Source organism: Rhinichthys klamathensis, unplaced genomic scaffold, assembly GCF_029890125.1.
Source record: "Rhinichthys klamathensis goyatoka isolate OS25496 unplaced genomic scaffold, OSU_Roscu_1.1 h1tg000155l_1, whole genome shotgun sequence".
Lineage (NCBI taxonomy): Eukaryota > Metazoa > Chordata > Actinopteri > Cypriniformes > Leuciscidae > Rhinichthys > Rhinichthys klamathensis.
The window spans coordinates 1,168,896-1,190,000 of record NW_026606690.1 but is presented as its reverse complement, the minus strand read 5'-3'; the positions used below and the strand labels follow the sequence as shown (position 1 = coordinate 1,190,000).

Here is a 21,105-nt window from a genome sequence, read left to right as displayed (position 1 = left end):
CTATGTTTAGCATGGTGATTTGTACAGAGGCTCCATAGATTTGCACTTAAGCTTAAACACCGTGAATAAGATCGACTGAGCGCGTGCGATGACCTGCGTCCGTCTTTGAGGACTAGTCGTGTATTCGTGAAAGGGTTGCCGTGTCCAAGGAAAGCGGAATCTTTGTTGTATCATCCTTTTAAAGGGGTTATATAATGCCATTTATATACAAGTTAATATGATTCTTTAGGGTCTAAATAAAAAGTTTGTAATATACTTTAATTAAAAATTCTCATTTGTATTGTAAGAAAACACTCATTTTACCTGGTCAAAAACAGCTCTGTTTTCAGCACGCCGATTCAGTGCATGCGCCTTTAAATGATAATGAGCTTAGCTGACTCCGCCCCTCTGTTCTGCGGCGTTTAGACAGCGCACGTGGAGTGTTGCCTTGACAACAGTTGAGGGGATATTTTGGAGAGAGAATGGCAGCGAGTCTCTGAGGACACATCTGTGCAACCGTATCAGTCTGAACCGGAGTCGGACCCGGAACAAGATGACGGCCCGAAGAAGTTCGACAGTTAAGGCTCCAACAGGACGTTTCTGAATGATTTGCTAACATAATGTCACTCTGATCTATCTCTGTATGCACTGGCAGGGTAACAGTAGTGAGATACGAACGCTGTGGGTTTACTGATGTATACGTTAGTTCGTTGACAGATTGACGTTACAGCTAATAGTCATGAAAAACGTTTTTTTCGCGATTTGCAAAGATCAATATAAAGGTTAATAAAACTTTACACTCACTTCTTCTGGAGGTTCAGCAGGGACACGAATAGCTGGTACCGATCCTTTTTTCATGAGCAGCTTCTTATGCAAAACCAGCTTTACTGACCCTCGTTTAGCAGTCTGGGGAGAAATGATTCGCGCAAACATGAGCGCATTGACGTTGCTCGTGGGGAATATTCCCTTCGAAAACAAACTCAACCACTGCGTCTTCAGCGGTTCGGGTTTAGGAACGTCAGAATGACTGTGTTCGTTATTACACCCAAGAACAGAACACCACAATCGCTTAGAGCCATTCTGCTCCAGCGGATCAACACTAGCGGACTACGATGAGCTCGCTCAGGGCGGGTCTGTGTGGAAATTTTTATCATTATATGATGGTTGTGTACAGGCACTGCCAACACACATTTCAGTACAATCAAGTTTTGTAAAAGTGCATGTACCATTATATGACCCCTTTAACGTTTAAGGGCATTTTCCATGAATGGCGTCAGCGCTAGTCAATGCATTGAATCAATCAGCAATCAAATCTCTACCCATGCTGAGCCTTGTTAAGTGGAGCTCAAAGTTTTATTTATAATTATTTAATTTAATTATCAATTCATTTAATTTAATAAATATTATTATTAAAAAATAATTAACACCTTGTTTCATTACATCAATCTTTGAATGAATCAGCGTTTTTCGTTGTTTAAGCAGTTTAATAACTCACTCAAAGTCAGTCCTTGTGGCGTAACAGTGTAACTGCGCTGGAGATGAGCAATGCTGATATGGTGAAATATATGCAAGCCTCTCGTCCAGTCAGATTCAATGATCGCAACTAGCCTGACTGTTACACGTATAACAATAGCCTAACGAGCTTATTCTCAGGTTTATGTTCTGTTATGTGGACCCTTATTTTCACATTCTCTGTTTAGTTTCGGTTTTATTGGTTAAATGTCCTTGTTTCCGTGCCTGCTGACAACAACGTAACACTTATTTATATAGAAAGAAAGAAATAAATGGCGATAAAACCACTATTGAGCCACTCAGAATTACCACAAGGGAAATTGCTTCACCGTAACAGCCCGAGTCTCTCACTTACTGCAAGTCAGGGCATAAAGTCCAGTCTGCGTTCAGATAGAGCAGTTTCAGTGCCCCCCCGACGCTCTGTGACCTGCATTGCTCCATCACTGCGGAGCATCAAGAGCCAGTGCTGCACGAGGAGCACACACACTGCAATACACATTCTTCGAGAAAACAATCCTGATCCCAAGCAAGTAGGCAATCATAGACTTGTAGATTGAGCCAAAGTGGTCATTCCAGAAATCTGGAAAACGAGCAAGAAGGTGGCTGGACACACACTGGATTCAGTCCAGACTACAGAAGTCTATAAAAACATTTAATTTTATTTTATGGATTGCATCGTGCAAAAAGTGCAAAGTGAATTAAAAACAAATGGACAGGAGAAAACGTTTCAGCAAATTGCTATCTTCCGTGCTTCATTTTACAAATCTGAAAATATATTTTTCAGAATAGGGATCAAAGCAAGTTGTTACACAGTCAAGTCAAGACAAGTCCCCTTCATACAGCACTGTTAAATATATAGATGTTTCTCAAAGCAGCTTTACAGTGATAATAGGAGATTAAAGTAACAGATTGGTTTGGTTATCAGTTATTGTCCAGCTAAAGTTAGTTTTGATTGATTCACTTCCGTCGTAAAGATCATTAGTTATTAACTTAGGGGCCGCTGACACGACACCGCTCTACAGAACACACTCGACGCCCTCCGGCCGCTCACTCGCACAACAACAGGGCCTGGTGTAGGGCCCTATGAAATCCGTTTTATTTTTTCCCAAATTCCGTTTTTTCCGTTTTAATTTTTGGGAATTCATTTTTTTTTTACCCTTTACTGTTATTTTAGTCATAAAAAGAGTGTGCTTTTAAAGTTAATGATTAAAATGTATACAAATAAAATAGGAATGACCTTAAATTACAGACATTTACTCAGTAGCCTTTTCAGGACAAATACTGCATGATGCCACATGACACTGCACTCTTCAAGCAACAACAAAATATGGTTATGAGCTTTAAACTGTCCAGTAAAATTAATTATATTAGTTTAAAGTTTAAATAAAAGTCACACTCTGTCTCTCTCTCGCCCAGTGTCGCTCGCGGAGTTCGCTTCGCTTTTGTCCAGTCCGGCGCCTCATAGACAGACGCGGTGTGTGTGTGTGTGTGTGTGTGTGTGCGTGTGTGTGTGTGTGTGTAGAGCTGTCACGATATCTACTTTTTGTTGTGCGATATATTGCACCAAAATTAATTGCGATAAACGATATTATTGTAGTTTTCAGACCATTTTATGCCACTGATTACATAATGACAATATAATAGCATAATAATGCAAGTACACTGTTTCAAAGGACATTTTATTCTTATTCTATTCAATATTTAGACATTGTGAAATGTGAAAAAAATATATATCACAAATAAATAAAACAAGTAAATAAATACACTTTCGTTAACAAAAAAAGTGCAAGGTATAAAGAACTAGATCAAAACAAAGTAATTTGTCAATTTAAACTTTTAAAGTGTCTCACACAAAGGCACAGATGCATCAACAGGACATTTCTGCTGTCAGATTAGTTTTTTAATTGTTAGGCAGATTCCGAGAAAGGAACACCAACATGTTTACCTTGTGGGGCTTAAAGGAGAACTCCGGTCAATTTTAACATTGAGCTCATTTTTTTGGTAAATTTGGAGTGCTGTCAGTACAGAGAACAACGACAAAAATCGGTGTTGCCTACACCGTGTTATCCTCTTTTTAAAATTTGCACATTGTTGACTTAAACGGGGCTAGTTTTAAACCTGTTAACATCCTTGATGTGTCATTTTAAGTGAACAGCCATGTGAGTGATTTTATTCAGAGTGAACACAGTGAAAGATATGAATAAAGATGTGAAAGATATGAATAAAAATGATGTTTATTCAGCCAGCTCACAAACCTGTATTTACTTCCTGTTTTCGGTCGAAGTTCACAGTAGTCGATTGTCCAGTTCGCGCGCGTGATCGTTGGTAACCAAGATAACTAATGATCGCGCCCGCAAACTCGACAATTGACTACTGTAGACTTCGACCGAAAACAGGAAGTAAATACAGGTATGTGAGCTGGCTGAATAAACATCATTTTTATTCATATCTTTCACATCTTTATTCATATCTTTCACCGTGTTCACTCTGAATAGAATCACTCACATGGCTCAATTCCATGTTGGACTCGTTATTCCTAACTGGCTCGCTGTATAGATGTCACGAAACAGAACACTTGGTTCACGCCTTCTCTTTACCTGACGGTCTCTCTCTCTCTCTGTGTGTGTGTGTGTGTGTGTGTGTGTGTGTGTGTGTGTGTGTGTGTGTGTGTGTGTGTGGACACGCTGCCTGAGCCCCGCCTCCGACTCAGAGTGCAGACAAGATGACAGAGGCAGCGCGATCAACTAAAATGTTGGTGACATTCATTGTAATGTAAAAATAAATCTAATTATTATTTTTAATAATAAAACAAATTATCAGTTGCAATATATCGCGGCACCAAAAATGATCGCGGTCATTTCCATATATCGTACGATAAGTCGATATATTGACTATCGCGACAGCTCTATGTGTGTGCGTGTGTGTGAGAGAGAGACGGAGGGAGAGCGGGGAAAGGAAATACAACGGAAAGAATACGCTGCGTGTTTTAAATAGCGTAAAAAAAATTAACGAAACGCAATATGTGGCGGCCGGAGTTGATTTTGTGGCCGCGAATTAGTCTATGTGTGGGAAACACTGCACAAAAGTCACGTGCGAACTGCTCGGCTCGGTACTGAGGGCTTATAGCGTCGAGTTTCTTAACTTTTTCGCCGAGGAAAGCAGAGCCGTGGAGAGCCGCTTCGCCATGCTTTCATTGTTTTGATGCCGTCATTGGAGCTGAAATGACGGGAGGGGTTGTGTCGCCCAGATTTGCTTCCCCCGGTCTGCATTTTCACCAGACATACGTTCTTCTCCCGCACAAAAACAGAATTTCAATCCAAATATGTAAAATTCCAAGAAATTCCGCGCTAACACTAGATTCCGCATTAATTGTCCAATTCCATAATTCCGTCCGCGATTCCGTGATCGTGGAAATCATAGGGCCCTACTGGTGTCTCGAGAACCCAAACCATGAAATAGGTTCCAGGGTACAAGCCTTGAAAAATGTATAATACAGAATAAAACAGTGAGCGAATCAAACAGAAAGGTGATCATGCAAACGGACTCATAATGCAACATCATGCCGTGCCGAATGTGAGATGCATGAGAGATATGTGGAAGAGGACAAAACACAAATGATGAGCGTACACAGACAGAACACGATGGGTAAATGAAAGGTCCAGTGAAGGGAACGGGCTGTAATGACACTGATGAGGTCCGTGATGGATTTACCTGCCGCCGCGCTCGGATCTGACATCGGGATTCCTTCAGCTTCAGCTTCCCTCTTCCCGGATCCAGGTTTATCCCCTGGAGGACGGGTTACTGGAGTTGGGGAAAGTTCTTGTATATCAGATTCCAGGCCTGCCTTTCCTCTCCCAGCAGAGGATTTGTCTGACGCCGGGGTGGGAAGATGGTAGGAGATCTGATCTTCCTCTTCGGCTACAGATTCCAGTTCAGGAGATCTGTCTTCATCCAGCAACACTTCTGATGCCGGTTTCATGAACATCAGGCTATCCTGCATCTCCAGAAAGTCCTCGGCAGCTCCTCGTGTCGGCCTCTCGATAAACTCGAACTCTTCAGAGGACGGCTCGGGCTCGGACGCCTCGTCTCGGCGCTCCTGCTCCGCGGAGAAGCTCGAGGGTTTCGGGGTCACTGCGTCCAACACCGGGGAGAAGGAGTCCGCAGAAGGGCTCTCAGAATCCCACTGTTCCTGAGCCTTTCCCAATGGGAAGTTCAGACAATCAAATTTGTGCGCCATTTGAACAGAAGTCTGGCTTAACACCTCAACCTTGTCCTTCAAAAGACTGTCCGTTTTTTGAGGCACGTCCGTCTCTTTCACGAGATCGAAAGCTACAAAACTCTGCTCTGAGTTGTTGTGTTTTCCCAGCTTGGCCTTCTCTGCGGCCGCTCTCGCCTCCGTGACCTCGGCCATCTCCTTCAGAAGCAAGATCTTGGAGTCCAGACTGTTAGCAGACGCCGAGAACGGGGATTTGGGGGGATCGTTCCCTCTTCTATGAGCCGGGCTGAACTCAGGGCTTCCTTCTGAAGAGCCAGAGTCCACTTTTTCAGGGTTCATAGGAGAAGATTTCAAAATATCTGGGAGAGACATCGGCCGGTCATCGGACGCCGTGTTGACATCAGAAGCATACGAAAGGGAAAGCTCTTGTTTGGTTTCTCTTGACTCTGACTGCGCGTGAGCTTCTTCTCCATCATACGCATCTTGGACCAGGTCTGGAGACGGACTATCGGCCGGCGTTTCCCCGAGACTGTCGTTTAGAGGGGAAAACGCCTGAAAGGGACTCTTCTTCGTTTCAAACATGAAGTCGTCATCTGACTGGCTTAGCACATCCTGGTCGAATCCTGCCGAGTCCTTGTGTCCCAATGAATCCATAGTTAGCTCAGAGGCCTGTGAAGCTACGGATGGAGAATCCCAGCAGTCTGCGGGATCAGAACGAGACATGAACTGCGGTTAGCTGGAGTCTGGCCCTGTGGACGATCCTGTCAGGGTTCACAATCTTCAAGCTAAATCCCCTCATGGCTACTGAAGATACAACACTTCACCTTTCAGACTTTGAATTCCAAGAGTTTGTCCTTCAATGAAATCTAAAATCAGGTGGTCATGCAATTAATACCTGCTCTGAAAGAATGCAATAGATGAGGATGTTAACAGTTTTGCTGTAAAGATTAACTGATGCAAAGCATTACAGACTTGTAGGAGACCAAGCTTCTCTCGTTACTCAGAGACTTGTGAAAGTCAGAAGAGAGGCAGAACAATCAACCATCTGAGTACATGATGGTTACCATACTGAGTAACCATCAGACAAAGAGCAAAATGCCACAAATCAAGACTAACGTCAATCATTTCACCCGTTCCAGGACACATTCTGCGAAGACTGAGGCTGCATTAGGGCTATCAATAGTGCCAGTGTTTGCATACCAATCGATTTAAAAAAATGACAGAAAATGATCTTAATAATATCAGCAGTACAGACTTAATTTGGTACATGGGTGCCACAATTACTATTGGTATTTAGAGAAGGCTTGGCTCATGAATGTCAGTTACTTCATACGGATATGTGCAGTCACATAACCTATTTAATATTCACGAGCTGCTCCCGCACACATAGAAATTTCATAATTTGCCCACAGATGAGATCTGACCAAACCAGGAAATGCTCATGGACTCAATGGAAAACTCAATTTAAATTAACTGTTCAATATTTATACAAGCATTTTAAATAAGTGGAGTTTTAAATGATGGAATATGTTTAACGGCATTTAAGTTTATGTGGTGGTATTGAAAGGACTGAAAATCAAAAACTTCACTGGTATGGGTACAGATTACTGGCATCATGACAAGCCTAGTCCAGATCAGTGAAAATCATTCTTCCATGATGTTAAATTTATATCAGGTCAAACATTACCCAAAATGCAAGCACTGAACAAATGGCACCACATCAAAGATGAAAACAACATCAGCATTCTAGCAAAGAAGAACCGTACCTGATGGAAACTGAGGCTGAAAGAGCGCAGGAGCGACGCCAGGAGCAGAAGGAGGTTCGGGATCATCTGAAAAACAACCACACTCACTAAAGCCCGAGTCAGAGAGCAAGGGATTTATAGAAGGGGACGAGATCATTTAAACATTTATATGTGCTAGTCAGCTATGTGTTCAAGCATTAGGATCACAAAATATCAGCGATTTCTCAAAAAAAAAAAAAAAAAAAAAAGGCTAAGAAACCCATGTTTATGTGAAAAACACCAGGGTACATGGTAATCAGGAGCCGCTTTTGTTGTAGATATAAAAAAACGAATCATTATATTAAAAAATTAATATATACAATGGCATTTTTTCCAGAGGCACCATGGGTTATTCTGCAGTTTATAAATATATAAACAAAATAAGCAGCAGCTTTCTATGCGGCGTTACATAATGTGCAGAAGTTGCTGTAAGAGGCACACAATCCAAAGGTTATTCAACCACACCTGAACAATAACACTGAAATTCTTATCATCAAGCATGTAATCAAGTTTGACTATCTGTGATTATTGCACTGCGTGCCTGTTGCGTATGAGAGGCATCAAACGGCAGACAGAACGAAGTGCTCTTCTGGGCCTTTCACCAGCTTGGCTTTAGACAGCACAGCGAGAGCTTAGAGAAAATGTGTTTACTCGTGGATCGTGAATACTGTCGCTCATATAATTAAATTCACATCTGCATTTAACTCAAACTCACTGTGCATTTCCATGAGATTAATGGTAACTGCGCTTCTTAGTAAAACAGTAATATTGTGATGTTATTTCCATAGCTCTCTTAGGTTGGTCTGGAGCTCTGGATCAGATAAGATAACAGGAGCACAGCGTCACTCAACACTCACTTAACATTGTTCCACTCCGAATGGAAATGAGCATGAAGACGTCTCAGTCTTTATTTAGACTATTGCTGTCCTAAAAAACACACGCTGAGAGATGGCAGCCCAGAACAGAGGATCATCACACAAGCAAACTTCTGTTGGTCAAGGAGTCGATACACACTTCAGACTCAAACACCATGGGTAAAGCAGGGAGAGTTTGCCTAAACCAGGTCTGAGATCCGCTGTAACTGAGTCAATGACTCCGGTTTCCTTTGCAGAGCAAAATGTATTCAATATGAGCAAGTGATGCACCGAAATTAAAATTCTGGGATAAACCAAAAAGTTTAAAGGGATAATTCACCCCAAAATGAAAATTCTGTCATTTACGCACTCTCATGTAGGTCCAAACATCATTCATCTTCCGAACAAAAATAAAGATCTTTTTCATGAAATCAGAGATTTTTTGTCCCTTCATTGACAGCTATGCAACTACCACTATGACGTTTAAACAAAAAAATCATAAAGAGATCGTAAAACTAATTCATATGAATTGAGCAGTTTAATCCAAATTTCCTGAAAAGACTCAATCGCTTTATATGATATGAACAGATTGAATTTAGGCTTTTATCCACATATAAACATTGAGCAGCGAACGTAAACAGAAGCTCAACCGAACCTGTTTGATGCGTGAGAACAAACCTATCGCAGAAGCTCAAACGTGCTGCGTAACACGAGAATGAACCTGATTGGTTCTTGCTGAAGCTCAAACGTGCTGCGTAACATGAGAATGAACCTCATTGGTTCTTGCTGAAGCTCAAACGTGCTGCGTAACACGAGAATGAACCTCATTGGTTCTTGCTGAAGCTCAAACGTGCTGCGTAACACGAGAATGAACCTCATTGGTTCTTGCTGAAGCTCAAACGTGCTGCGTAACACTAGAATGAACCTCATTGGTTCTTGCTGAAGCTCAAACGTGCTGCGTAACACTAGAATGATCCTCATTGGTTCTTGCAGAAGCTCAAACGTGCTGCGTAACACGAGAATGAACCTCATTGGTTCTTGCAGAAGCTCAAACGTGCTGCGTAACAAGAATGAACCTCATTGGTTCTCGCTGAAGCTGAAACGTGCTGCGTAACACGAGGATGAACCTCATTGGTTCTCGCTGAAGCTCAAACGTGCTGCGTAACACTAGAATGATCCTCATTGGTTCTTGCAGAAGCTCAAACGTGCTGCGTAACACGAGGATGAACCTCATTGGTTCTTGCAGAAGCTCAAACGTGCTGCGTAACACGAGGATGAACCTCATTGGTTCTTGCTGAAGCTCAAACGTGCTGCGTAACACGAGAATGAACCTCATTGGTTCTTGCTGAAGCTCAAACGTGCTGCGTAACACTAGAATGAACCTCATTGGTTCTTGCAGAAGCTCAAACGTGCTGCGTAACACGAGGATGAACCTCATTGGTTCTTGCAGAAGCTCAAACGTGCTGCGTAACACTAGAATGAACCTCATTGGTTCTTGCTGAAGCTCAAACGTGCTGCGTAACACGAGGATGAACCTCATTGGTTCTTGCAGAAGCTCAAACGTGCTGCGTAACACGAGGATGAACCTCATTGGTTCTCGCTGAAGCTCAAACGTGCTGCGTAACACGAGAATGAACCTCATTGGTTCTCGCTGAAGCTCAAACGTGCTGCGTAACACGAGAATGAACCTCATTGGTTCTCGCTGAAGCTCAAACGTGCTGCGTAACACGAGAATGAACCTCATTGGTTCTTGCTGAAGCTCAAACGTGTTGCGTAACATGAGAATGAACCTCATTGGTTCTTGCTGAAGCTCAAACGTGCTGCGTAACACGAGAATGAACCTCATTGGTTCTCGCTGAAGCTCAAACGTGCTGCGTAACACGAGAATGAACCTCATTGGTTCTTGCTGAAGCTCAAACGTGTTGCGTAACATGAGAATGAACCTCATTGGTTCTTGCTGAAGCTCAAACGTGCTGCGTAACACGAGAATGAACCTCATTGGTTCTCGCAGAAGCTCAAACGTGCTGCGTAACACTAGAATGAACCTCATTGGTTCTTGCAGAAGCTCAAACGTGCTGCGTAACACGAGGATGAACCTCATTGGTTCTTGCAGAAGCTCAAACGTGCTGCGTAACACGAGGATGAACCTCATTGGTTCTCGCTGAAGCTCAAACGTGCTGCGTAACACGAGAATGAACCTCATTGGTTCTCGCTGAAGCTCAAACGTGCTGCGTAACACGAGAATGAACCTCATTGGTTCTTGCTGAAGCTCAAACGTGCTGCGTAACACGAGAATGAACCTCATCATAGTTCACCATATAAAGCGATCAAATCTCTTCAGAAAATTTGAACTAAACGGCTTAATTCACATGGATTAATTTTACGATCTCTTTATGAACTTTTTTAAGTGTCAAAGTAGTAATTGCGTAACTGTCAATAAAGGGAAAGAAAAGTCTCAGATTTCATCAAAAAGATTTCCTTTTGTGTTCGGAAGATGGACAAAAGTCTTGAGACTGAGTAGATGACAATTTTCATTTTTGGGTGAACTATCCCTTTAAAGTAACACCATGTAACTTTTGCTCTCGGGGTCCCCCTACAGTTGGGAAACAGTATTGTCTTCTACTACTCTCGTAAAATCTGCCATGGTTACACGTGCATTTGTTTACAAGGCGATACCCCCGAACTCTGCAGAAGGAGTTCTCACGTCTTGGGCAGACTGCCTGCTTTGCGTGTGAAATGTCTTCATTCCAGGCACAGTGGCATATTTCAGCATGTCATATGAATATATCATGGGTTTTATTTTTTTCAAACGCCAAAAGATCGTGTAGTTCACGTTTACAAGCCAGCATCATTATAGTAGCCTATTGGCGAATGTTTTACAGAATGGATATTCTAATTCAATTCAATGTTTGTGTGGTAGGCAATGGCCATATATCCAAATATCAAGCTACCATAGATGAATCTGCAAATATGCATCGGTCGGGCACCCCTCCTCCTCCTTTAGCTCACGCCAGCGAGCGAACGCTGGACCAATATTGATCCTCGTCCGGCCTTTGATTCTATCCACTCTCCCTTTTTCTCTTTCTAGTCTCCTCCGACAAAACCTTCGCCTTCTTTGGTTTAGTTGCTGCTACAGCCATGATGATGATGATGATGAATCATGACAACAACATCCAGCAAACAAACGATAGTTGGGCTCTCTCGTCCGAATTTGAGAAAGTGGGGGAAGTGAGGTATGCTGTAAAACAGTCGAATTTTGTAGTTCTTTTTGTGCTCGGGTTACTACCCGAACCCCGAAGTTATTTAGTGCCAGTAAAAGCGACACAGACCCCGTCAGGCTATGGCAGACGTGTCATTCAACCTAGTGTAAGTCGATGTACCATCACAAGGGTTTTGGAAATATATTATGAAGGTTGAAAAACTACATAGTGTTGCTTTAATGCATTTTCTAACTCAGTGCTTCCTAAACCTTTCCTGAAGTACCCCACAACTGCACATTTTGGACATCTTCCTCATCTAAAACACCTGATTCTATATCACTATCAGCACAGACTGCAAGAGCTGAATTGGGTGTGACTGATGAGGGAGACATTCAAAATGTGCTGTACTCAGGTTATATACTGTATACAGACACACGTTTATAAATGTATACAAAAATAAACATCATAAACAACACACACACACACATATATATATATATATATATATATATATATATATATATATATATATATATATATATATATATATAAAATATATACTGATACACATACAAACATACACATGCTTAATATAAATGTTTTGTATAGGCTACATTTATAAACGTGTAAATATACACACACGTTTATATTAATGTATTTTTAAAAAACACGTCACACATACACATGTGCACAAAATCACAAATATCATCATATTAGAGGCTAACATGTATCCCTTAAAGCATCAGGCGCGCTGCGTGTCTTTGTTCATGAAGCGGGTGGGCCGCATCGACCACATATCACACATAATGCCTCATCATCCCACATTTCCTCAGCAGGGAACAAATATCACTGCAACACTGCAGCATTTCACATCATGCCGAACATCTGCTCATTCCCTTCAGTCTCACTCACACATGTATCTGATCGCTTTAATATTCCGACGACAAATTCAACATCAGAAATCCCCGCCGCCCCCATCGATTTCAACACAAATACCGCTGAAATCAATGTTATACTCACTGGATGATGATAATGGATGAAGAGTGTGCGGGTGTTTCTCCTTCTCCTCCTCCTCACGGGCTTCGGATGAGAGAGAGTGTGTGTGAGCCGAACACGAGCTGCTGATCTCCGGTGCGGGACTTTCCGCGGACTTCACCGGAGTCACGCGCTCCTCTCTCATCACTGTCTGCTGAGATGATGTTACTTCTGATGTTACTTCGGTTACAGGTGGAGTAACGCTTTCCTCCGCGTTAGTAACGGCTTCAGTTACATGTGGAGTAACGCTTTCCTCCGCGTTATTAACGGCTTCAGATACAGGCGGAGTAACGCTTTCCTCCGCGTTAGTAACGGCTTCAGTTACATGCGGAGTAACGCTTTCCTCCGCGTTAGTAACGGCTTCAGTTACATGTGGAGTAACGCTTTCCTCCGCGTTAGTAACGGCTTCAGTTACAGGTGGAGTAACGCTTTCCTCCGCTGTCTCAGGAGTAACGGCAGCTTCAGTAATCACTGGATATGTATGTGAAGTAGACGTTACTTCTGCCTCTGTGCTCGTCTGCTTCACTGGAACTTCACTTAACGTTACAGGAGTAACGCTTTCCTCCGCCATCTCTGGAGTAACGATCACTTCTGCTGGCTGTGGAGAATTCGTTTCTTCATTAATTTGTGGAGAACTAGTTACCTCAGTTGTTTGTGAAGCACTAGTTACCTCAGTTGTTTGTGGATAACTAGTTTTCTCGGTTGTTTGTGGAGAACTAGTTTTCTCGGTCCTCTCCTCCTCCGCGTCCCGTGTCTGACCGGCTTCATTCATGATCGCAATATCGTGCGGAGCCTCGTCAGGTGCTCTGGATGATGAAACTTTGTCTGCTTCTTCCATTTGGAAGCTGTGCTTGGTATGCGAGTGTGTTGGGCTGGAGGTGAAGGGAGACAGTAACCCGCAGAAGAAACGCAAACTCTCTTTTCTTTAGGAGGAGAAAGACGCCGAGGCTCGACACTGCTGAAAGTTAACAGACTCCTCGAAAGTGACTAAGCGGAATATTATTGATCCCACCGACTACAATCGTGTGTCCAATGACTAAACACCGTGGTTGAATGATGTAACCAATGACCAATCGAGAAGCAGAAGTGCGCTAAGCCCCGCCTACACTTCTTTTCTCATGCTCTCTCTCTCTCTCTCTTTGTGCTTTAGATCAGGGTTTTACACCACAATAAACACACGAACTAAAATGATTTACTCTCTCAAAGCATTCGCCTAAAATCAGCACTGAAATTATTCATTATTTGTGGTATTGTATTATTTGTTTTCTGATAAATAATAAGAAAGAAAGAAATGCTGTAAAGTTATCTATATGCAGTTGGTGTAGTATGTTGTGCTGAGTAAACAGTGCTATATATAAATGTAAGTATATCCCACGTGTGCTATATGTATATCTCGCAGATCATGTTTCAAATTTGTGCGCATGCCAGCCATATGTAGCCTATAGTATATGTACAGTGTGTGTTCTGTGAATGTTGGATTGATCTTGAGCAGTTTATACTCTTTTATAGTCCACTATAGTGAGAAGAACATCCCTGTCAACATCTGCTCTGCATCAGATATAGCAGATTCTGAGCACTGCTGTTCCTGTCACTCAAAAAACACACACACCGTCTCATATCCATAAGAGCAGACACACAATCCCTCTCAAACATCCACTGGAGAATATATTACCAGCAATTCATGGAATTAAGCAAATACCTGCTTAATGTAGCCTAATCAACTGCTTGAAATGTATTCTCCAGCAGATGTTTGAGCATTAAGTTGAAAGGGACTGTGAATCTGCTTCAGGCATATAAGAGACAAACGTCTGGGTTATGATGGTTGTTAAAGGGCTCATTGTGTGGTAAAGTCCATCACGAAATAGCTGTTCAAAATGAAAGTCAAAGTGATGAAACCTAGTAATACATTATTAAAGGGAGAGTTCAAATTCTGTCATCATCTGCACCTTCATGCTGTTCAAACCTGAGCGACAAAAGACAATGCGATGACATGAAAGACACAGGAGTCGAACATCACTGATTTCCACTGGAAACGTCTTCAGCTGAAGGTCTGAATGACATGAGTGTGTGTGCTTGGGTGAACCCTCGTGCGTGTGTGTGTTCAAACTGATCTGAGCTCAGGGCCTCACGCTCGCTGAGATAACAGACCAGAATAAGCATGAGCATCTGTCCGAGATCAAGTGTGTCGACTGGGACTCGAACGGGGTCTCTGAGGCGCTTCAAGTCAAGTCAAGTCACCTTCATTTATATAGCGCTTTTAACAATATAAATTGTTTCAAAGCAGTTTTACAGTGATAATAGAAAATTAAAGTAACAGATTGTTTTGGCTTTACAGCAGCTCTAAAATAAAGTTAGTGTCCAGCTAAAGTTAGTTTTGATTGATTCACTTCTGTCGCAACGATCATTAGTTATTAACTTAGGGGGTGCTAACACGACACCGTTCTAACAGAAAACCCTTAATGCGCTCCGGCCGCTCATTTGCACAAAACAGTGCCTGGTGGCTCGAGTGTGTAACACATCGAACAGGGTCTCTGAGGCGCTTTAGCCAAACGCCAGTGTGTAACACATCAAACAGGGTCTCTGAGGCGCTTTAGCCAAACGCCAGTGTGTAACACATCGAACAGGGTCTCTGAGGCGCTTTAGCCAAACGCCAGTGTGTAACACATCAAACAGGGTCTCTGAGGCGCTTTAGCCAAACGCCAGTGTGTAACACATCGAACAGGGTCTCTGAGGCGCTTTAGCCAAACGCCAGTGTGTAACACATCAAACAGGGTCTCTGAGGCTCTTTAGCCAAACGCCAGTGTGTAACACATCGAACAGGGTCTCTGAGGCGCTTTAGCCAAACGCCAGTGTGTAACACATCAAACAGGGTCTCTGAGGCTCTTTAGCCAAACGCCAGTGTGTAACACATCGAACAGGGTCTCTGAGGCGCTTTAGCCAAACGCCAGTGTGTAACACATCGAACAGGGTCTCTGAGGCGCTTTAACCGAACGCCAGTGTGTAACACATCAAACAGGGTCTCTGAGGCGCTTTAGCCAAACGCCAGTGTGTAACACATCAAACAGGGTCTCTGAGGCGCTTTAGCCAAACGCCAGTGTGTAACACATCAAACAGGGTCTCTGAGGCGCTTTAGCCAAACGCCAGTGTGTAACACATCAAACAGGGTCTCTGAGGCGCTTTAGCCAAACGCCAGTGTGTAACACATCAAACAGGGTCTCTGAGGCGCTTTAGCCAAACGCCAGTGTGTAACACATCGAACAGGGTCTCTGAGGCGCTTTAGCCAAACGCCAGTGTGTAACACATCGAACAGGGTCTCTGAGGCGCTTTAGCCAATGCCAGTGTGTAACACATCAAACAGGGTCTCTGAGGCGCTTTAGCCAAACGCCAGTGTGTAACACATCGAACAGGGTCTCTGAGGCGCTTTAACCGAACGCCAGTGTGTAACACATCAAACAGGGTCTCTGAGGCTCTTTAGCCAAACGCCAGTGTGTAACACATCAAACAGGGTCTCTGAGGCGCTTTAACCGAACGCCAGTGTGTAACACATCAAACAGGGTCTCTGAGGCGCTTTAGCCAAACGCCAGTGTGTAACACATCAAACAGGGTCTCTGAGGCGCTTTAACCAAACGCCAGTGTGTAACACATCAAACAGGGTCTCTGAGGCTCTTTAGCCAAACGCCAGTGTGTAACACATCAAACAGGGTCTCTGAGGCTCTTTAGCCAAACGCCAGTGTGTAACACATCAAACAGGGTCTCTGAGGCGCTTTAGCCAAACGCCAGTGTGTAACACATCAAACAGGGTCTCTGAGGCGCTTTAGCCAAACGCCAGTGTGTAACACATCGAACAGGGTCTCTGAGGCGCTTTAGCCAAACGCCAGTGTGTAACACATCAAACAGGGTCTCTGAGGCGCTTTAGCCAAACGCCAGTGTGTAACACAGCGAACAGGGTCTCTGAGGCTCTTTAACCAAACGCCAGTGTGTAACACATCAAACAGGGTCTCTGAGGCGCTTTAGCCAAACGCCAGTGTGTAACACATCGAACAGGGTCTCTGAGGCTCTTTAGCCAAACGCCAGTGTGTAACACATCAAACAGGGTCTCTGAGGCGCTTTAGCCAAACGCCAGTGTGTAACACATCAAACAGGGTCTCTGAGGCGCTTTAGCCAAACGCCAGTGTGTAACACATCGAACAGGGTCTCTGAGGCGCTTTAGCCAAACGCCAGTGTGTAACACATCAAACAGGGTCTCTGAGGCTCTTTAGCCAAACGCCAGTGTGTAACACATCAAACAGGGTCTCTGAGGCGCTTTAGCCAAACGCCAGTGTGTAACACATCGAACAGGGTCTCTGAGGCTCTTTAGCCAAACGCCAGTGTGTAACACATCAAACAGGGTCTCTGAGGCGCTTTAGCCAAACGCCAGTGTGTAACACATCAAACAGGGTCTCTGAGGCGCCTTAGCCAAACGCCAGTGTGTAACACATCAAACAGGGTCTCTGAGGCTCTTTAGCCAAACGCCAGTGTGTAACACATCGAACAGGGTCTCTGAGGCGCTTTAGCCAAACGCCAGTGTGTAACACATCAAACAGGGTCTCTGAGGCTCTTTAGCCAAACGCCAGTGTGTAACACATCAAACAGGGTCTCTGAGGCGCTTTAGCCAAACGCCAGTGTGTAACACATCAAACAGGGTCTCTGAGGCGCTTTAGCCAAACGCCAGTGTTTAACACATCAAACAGGGTCTCTGAGGCTCTTTAGCCAAACGCCAGTGTGTAACACATCAAACAGGGTCTCTGAGGCGCTTTAGCCAAACGCCAGTGTGTAACACATCGAACAGGGTCTCTGAGGCGCTTTAGCCAAACGCCAGTGTGTAACACATCGAACAGGGTCTCTGAGGCGCTTTAGCCAAACGCCAGTGTGTAACACATCAAACAGGGTCTCTGAGGCGCTTTAGCCAAACGCCAGTGTGTAACACATCAAACAGGGTCTCTGAGGCGCTTTAGCCAAACGCCAGTGTGTAACACATCGAACAGGGTCTCTGAGGCGCTTTAGCCAAACGCCAGTGTGTAACACATCAAACAGGGTCTCTGAGGCGCTTTAGCCAAACGCCAGTGTGTAACACATCAAACAGGGTCTCTGAGGCGCTTTAGCCAAACGCCAGTGTGTAACACATCAAACAGGGTCTCTGAGGCGCTTTAGCCAAACGCCAGTGTGTAACACATCAAACAGGGTCTCTGAGGCGCTTTAGCCAAACGCCAGTGTGTAACACATCAAACAGGGTCTCTGAGGCGCTTTAGCCAAACGCCAGTGTGTAACACATCGAACAGGGTCTCTGAGGCTCTTTAGCCAAACGCCAGTGTGTAACACATCAAACAGGGTCTCTGAGGCGCTTTAGCCAAACGCCAGTGTGTAACACATCAAACAGGGTCTCTGAGGCGCTTTAGCCAAACGCCAGTGTGTAACACATCAAACAGGGTCTCTGAGGCTCTTTAGCCAAACGCCAGTGTGTAACACATCGAACAGGGTCTCTGAGGCGCTTTAGCCAAACGCCAGTGTGTAACACATCAAACAGGGTCTCTGAGGCTCTTTAGCCAAACGCCAGTGTGTAACACATCAAACAGGGTCTCTGAGGCGCTTTAGCCAAACGCCAGTGTGTAACACATCGAACAGGGTCTCTGAGGCGCTTTAGCCAAACGCCAGTGTGTAACACATCAAACAGGGTCTCTGAGGCGCTTTAGCCAAACGCCAGTGTGTAACACATCAAACAGGGTCCCTGAGGCGCTTTAGCCAAACGCCAGTGTGTAACACATCAAACAGGGTCTCTGAGGCGCTTTAGCCAAACGCCAGTGTGTAACACATCAAACAGGGTCTCTGAGGCTCTTTAGCCAAACGCCAGTGTGTAACACATCAAACAGGGTCTCTGAGGCTCTTTAGCCAAACGCCAGTGTGTAACACATCAAACAGGGTCTCTGAGGCGCTTTAGCCAAACGCCAGTGTGTAACACATCAAACAGGGTCTCTGAGGCGCTTTAGCCAAACGCCAGTGTGTAACACATCAAACAGGGTCTCTGAGGCTCTTTAGCCAAACGCCAGTGTGTAACACATCAAACAGGGTCTCTGAGGCGCTTTAGCCAAACGCCAGTGTGTAACACATCAAACAGGGTCTCTGAGGCTCTTTAGCCAAACGCCAGTGTGTAACACATCAAACAGGGTCTCTGAGGCTCTTTAGCCAAACGCCAGTGTGTAACACATCAAACAGGGTCTCTGAGGCGCTTTAGCCAAACGCCAGTGTGTAACACATCAAACAGGGTCTCTGAGGCTCTTTAGCCAAACGCCAGTGTGTAACACATCGAACAGGGTCTCTGAGGCACTTTAGCCAAACGCCAGTGTGTAACACATCAAACAGGGTCTCTGAGGCTCTTTAGCCAAACGCCAGTGTGTAACACATCAAACAGGGTCTCTGAGGCGCTTTAGCCAAACGCCAGTGTGTAACACATCAAACAGGGTCTCTGAGGCTCTTTAGCCAAACGCCAGTGTGTAACACATCAAACAGGGTCTCTGAGGCGCTTTAGCCAAACGCCAGTGTGTAACACATCAAACAGGGTCTCTGAGGCGCTTTAGCCAAACGCCAGTGTGTAACACATCAAACAGGGTCTCTGAGGCGCTTTAGCCAAACGCCAGTGTGTAACACATCGAACAGGGTCTCTGAGGCGCTTTAGCCAAACGCCAGTGTGTAACACATCAAACAGGGTCTCTGAGGCTCTTTAGCCAAACGCCAGTGTGTAACACATCAAACAGGGTCTCTGAGGCTCTTTAGCCAAACGCCAGTGTTTAACACATCAAACAGGGTCTCTGAGGCTCTTTAGCCAAACGCCAGTGTGTAACACATCAAACAGGGTCTCTGAGGCTCTTTAGCCAAACGCCAGTGTTTAACACATCAAACAGGGTCTCTGAGGCTCTTTAGCCAAACGCCAGTGTGTAACACATCAAACAGGGTCTCTGAGGCGCTTTAGCCAAACGCCAGTGTGTAACACATCGAACAGGGTCTCTGAGGCGCTTTAGCCAAACGCCAGTGTGTAACACATCGAACAGGGTCTCTGAGGCGCTTTAGCCAAACGCCAGTGTGTAACACATCGAACAGGGTCTCTGAGGCGCTTTAGCCAAACGCCAGTGTGTAACACATCAAACAGGGTCTCTGAGGCGCTTTAGCCAAACGCCAGTGTGTAACACATCGAACAGGGTCTCTGAGGCGCTTTAGCCAAACGCCAGTGTGTAACACATCAAACAGGGTCTCTGAGGCGCTTTAGCCAAACGCCAGTGTGTAACACATCAAACAGGGTCTCTGAGGCGCTTTAGCCAAACGCCAGTGTGTAACACATCGAACAGGGTCTCTGAGGCGCTTTAGCCAAACACCAGTGTGTAACACATCGAACAGGGTCTCTGAGGCTCTTTAACCAAACGCCAGTGTGTAACACATCAAACAGGGTCTCTGAGGCGCTTTAGCCAAACGCCAGTGTGTAACACATCGAACAGGGTCTCTGAGGCGCTTTAGCCAAACGCCAGTGTGTAACACATCGAACAGGGTCTCTGAGGCTCTTTAGCCAAACGCCAGTGTGTAACACATCAAACAGGGTCTCTGAGGCTCTTTAGCCAAACGCCAGTGTGTAACACATCAAACAGGGTCTCTGAGGCTCTTTAGCCAAACGCCAGTGTGTAACACATCAAACAGGGTCTCTGAGGCGCTTTAGCCAAACGCCAGTGTGTAACACAGCGAACAGGGTCTCTGAGGCTCTTTAACCAAACGCCAGTGTGTAACACATCAAACAGGGTCTCTGAGGCTCTTTAGCCAAACGCCAGTGTGTAACACATCAAACAGGGTCTCTGAGGCTCTTTAGCCAAACGCCAGTGTGTAACACATCAAACAGGGTCTCTGAGGCGCTTTAGCCAAACGCCAGTGTGTAACACATCAAACAGGGTCTCTGAGGCGCTTTAGCCAAACGCCAGTGTGTAACACATCAAACAGGGTCTCTGAGGCGCTTTAGCCAAACGCCAGTGTGTAACACATCAAACAGGGTCTCTGAGGCGCTTTAGCCAAACGCCAGTGTGTAACACATCAAACAGGGTCTCTGAGGCGCTTTAGCCAAACGCCAGTGTGTAACACATCAAACAGGGTCTCTGAGGCTCTTTAGCCAAACGCCAGTGTGTAACACATCAAACAGGGTCTCTGAGGCGCTTTAGCCAAACGCCAGTGTGTAACACATCAAACAGGGTCTCTGAGGCGCTTTAGCCAAACGCCAGTGTGTAACACATCGAACAGGGTCTCTGAGGCTCTTTAGCCAAACGCCAGTGTGTAACACATCGAACAGGGTCTCTGAGGCACTTTAGCCAAACGCCAGTGTGTAACACATCAAACAGGGTCTCTGAGGCTCTTTAGCCAAACGCCAGTGTGTAACACATCAAACAGGGTCTCTGAGGCGCTTTAGCCAAACGCCAGTGTGTAACACATCAAACAGGGTCTCTGAGGCGCTTTAGCCA

The 21,105-nt window shown here is 44.8% G+C and overlaps 1 protein-coding gene across 1 annotated transcript in view; it reads right to left on the bottom strand.

Annotated features, from left to right (window-relative positions):
- rtn4b (reticulon 4b) overlaps nucleotides 1-13,582 on the bottom strand; it is a 41,034-nt gene extending 27,452 nt beyond the window's left edge. Inside the window, exons 1-3 of the mRNA XM_056258590.1 lie at nucleotides 12,566-13,582; nucleotides 7,474-7,539; nucleotides 5,203-6,408 (exon numbers count right to left, since the gene is read on the bottom strand). Of these exons, the coding sequence (XP_056114565.1) occupies nucleotides 5,203-6,408; nucleotides 7,474-7,539; nucleotides 12,566-13,418 (2,125 nt within the window). The 5' untranslated portion in view covers nucleotides 13,419-13,582. The remainder of the gene's footprint in view (nucleotides 1-5,202; nucleotides 6,409-7,473; nucleotides 7,540-12,565) is intronic.
- Nucleotides 13,583-21,105: the final 7,523 nt, after the last annotated feature.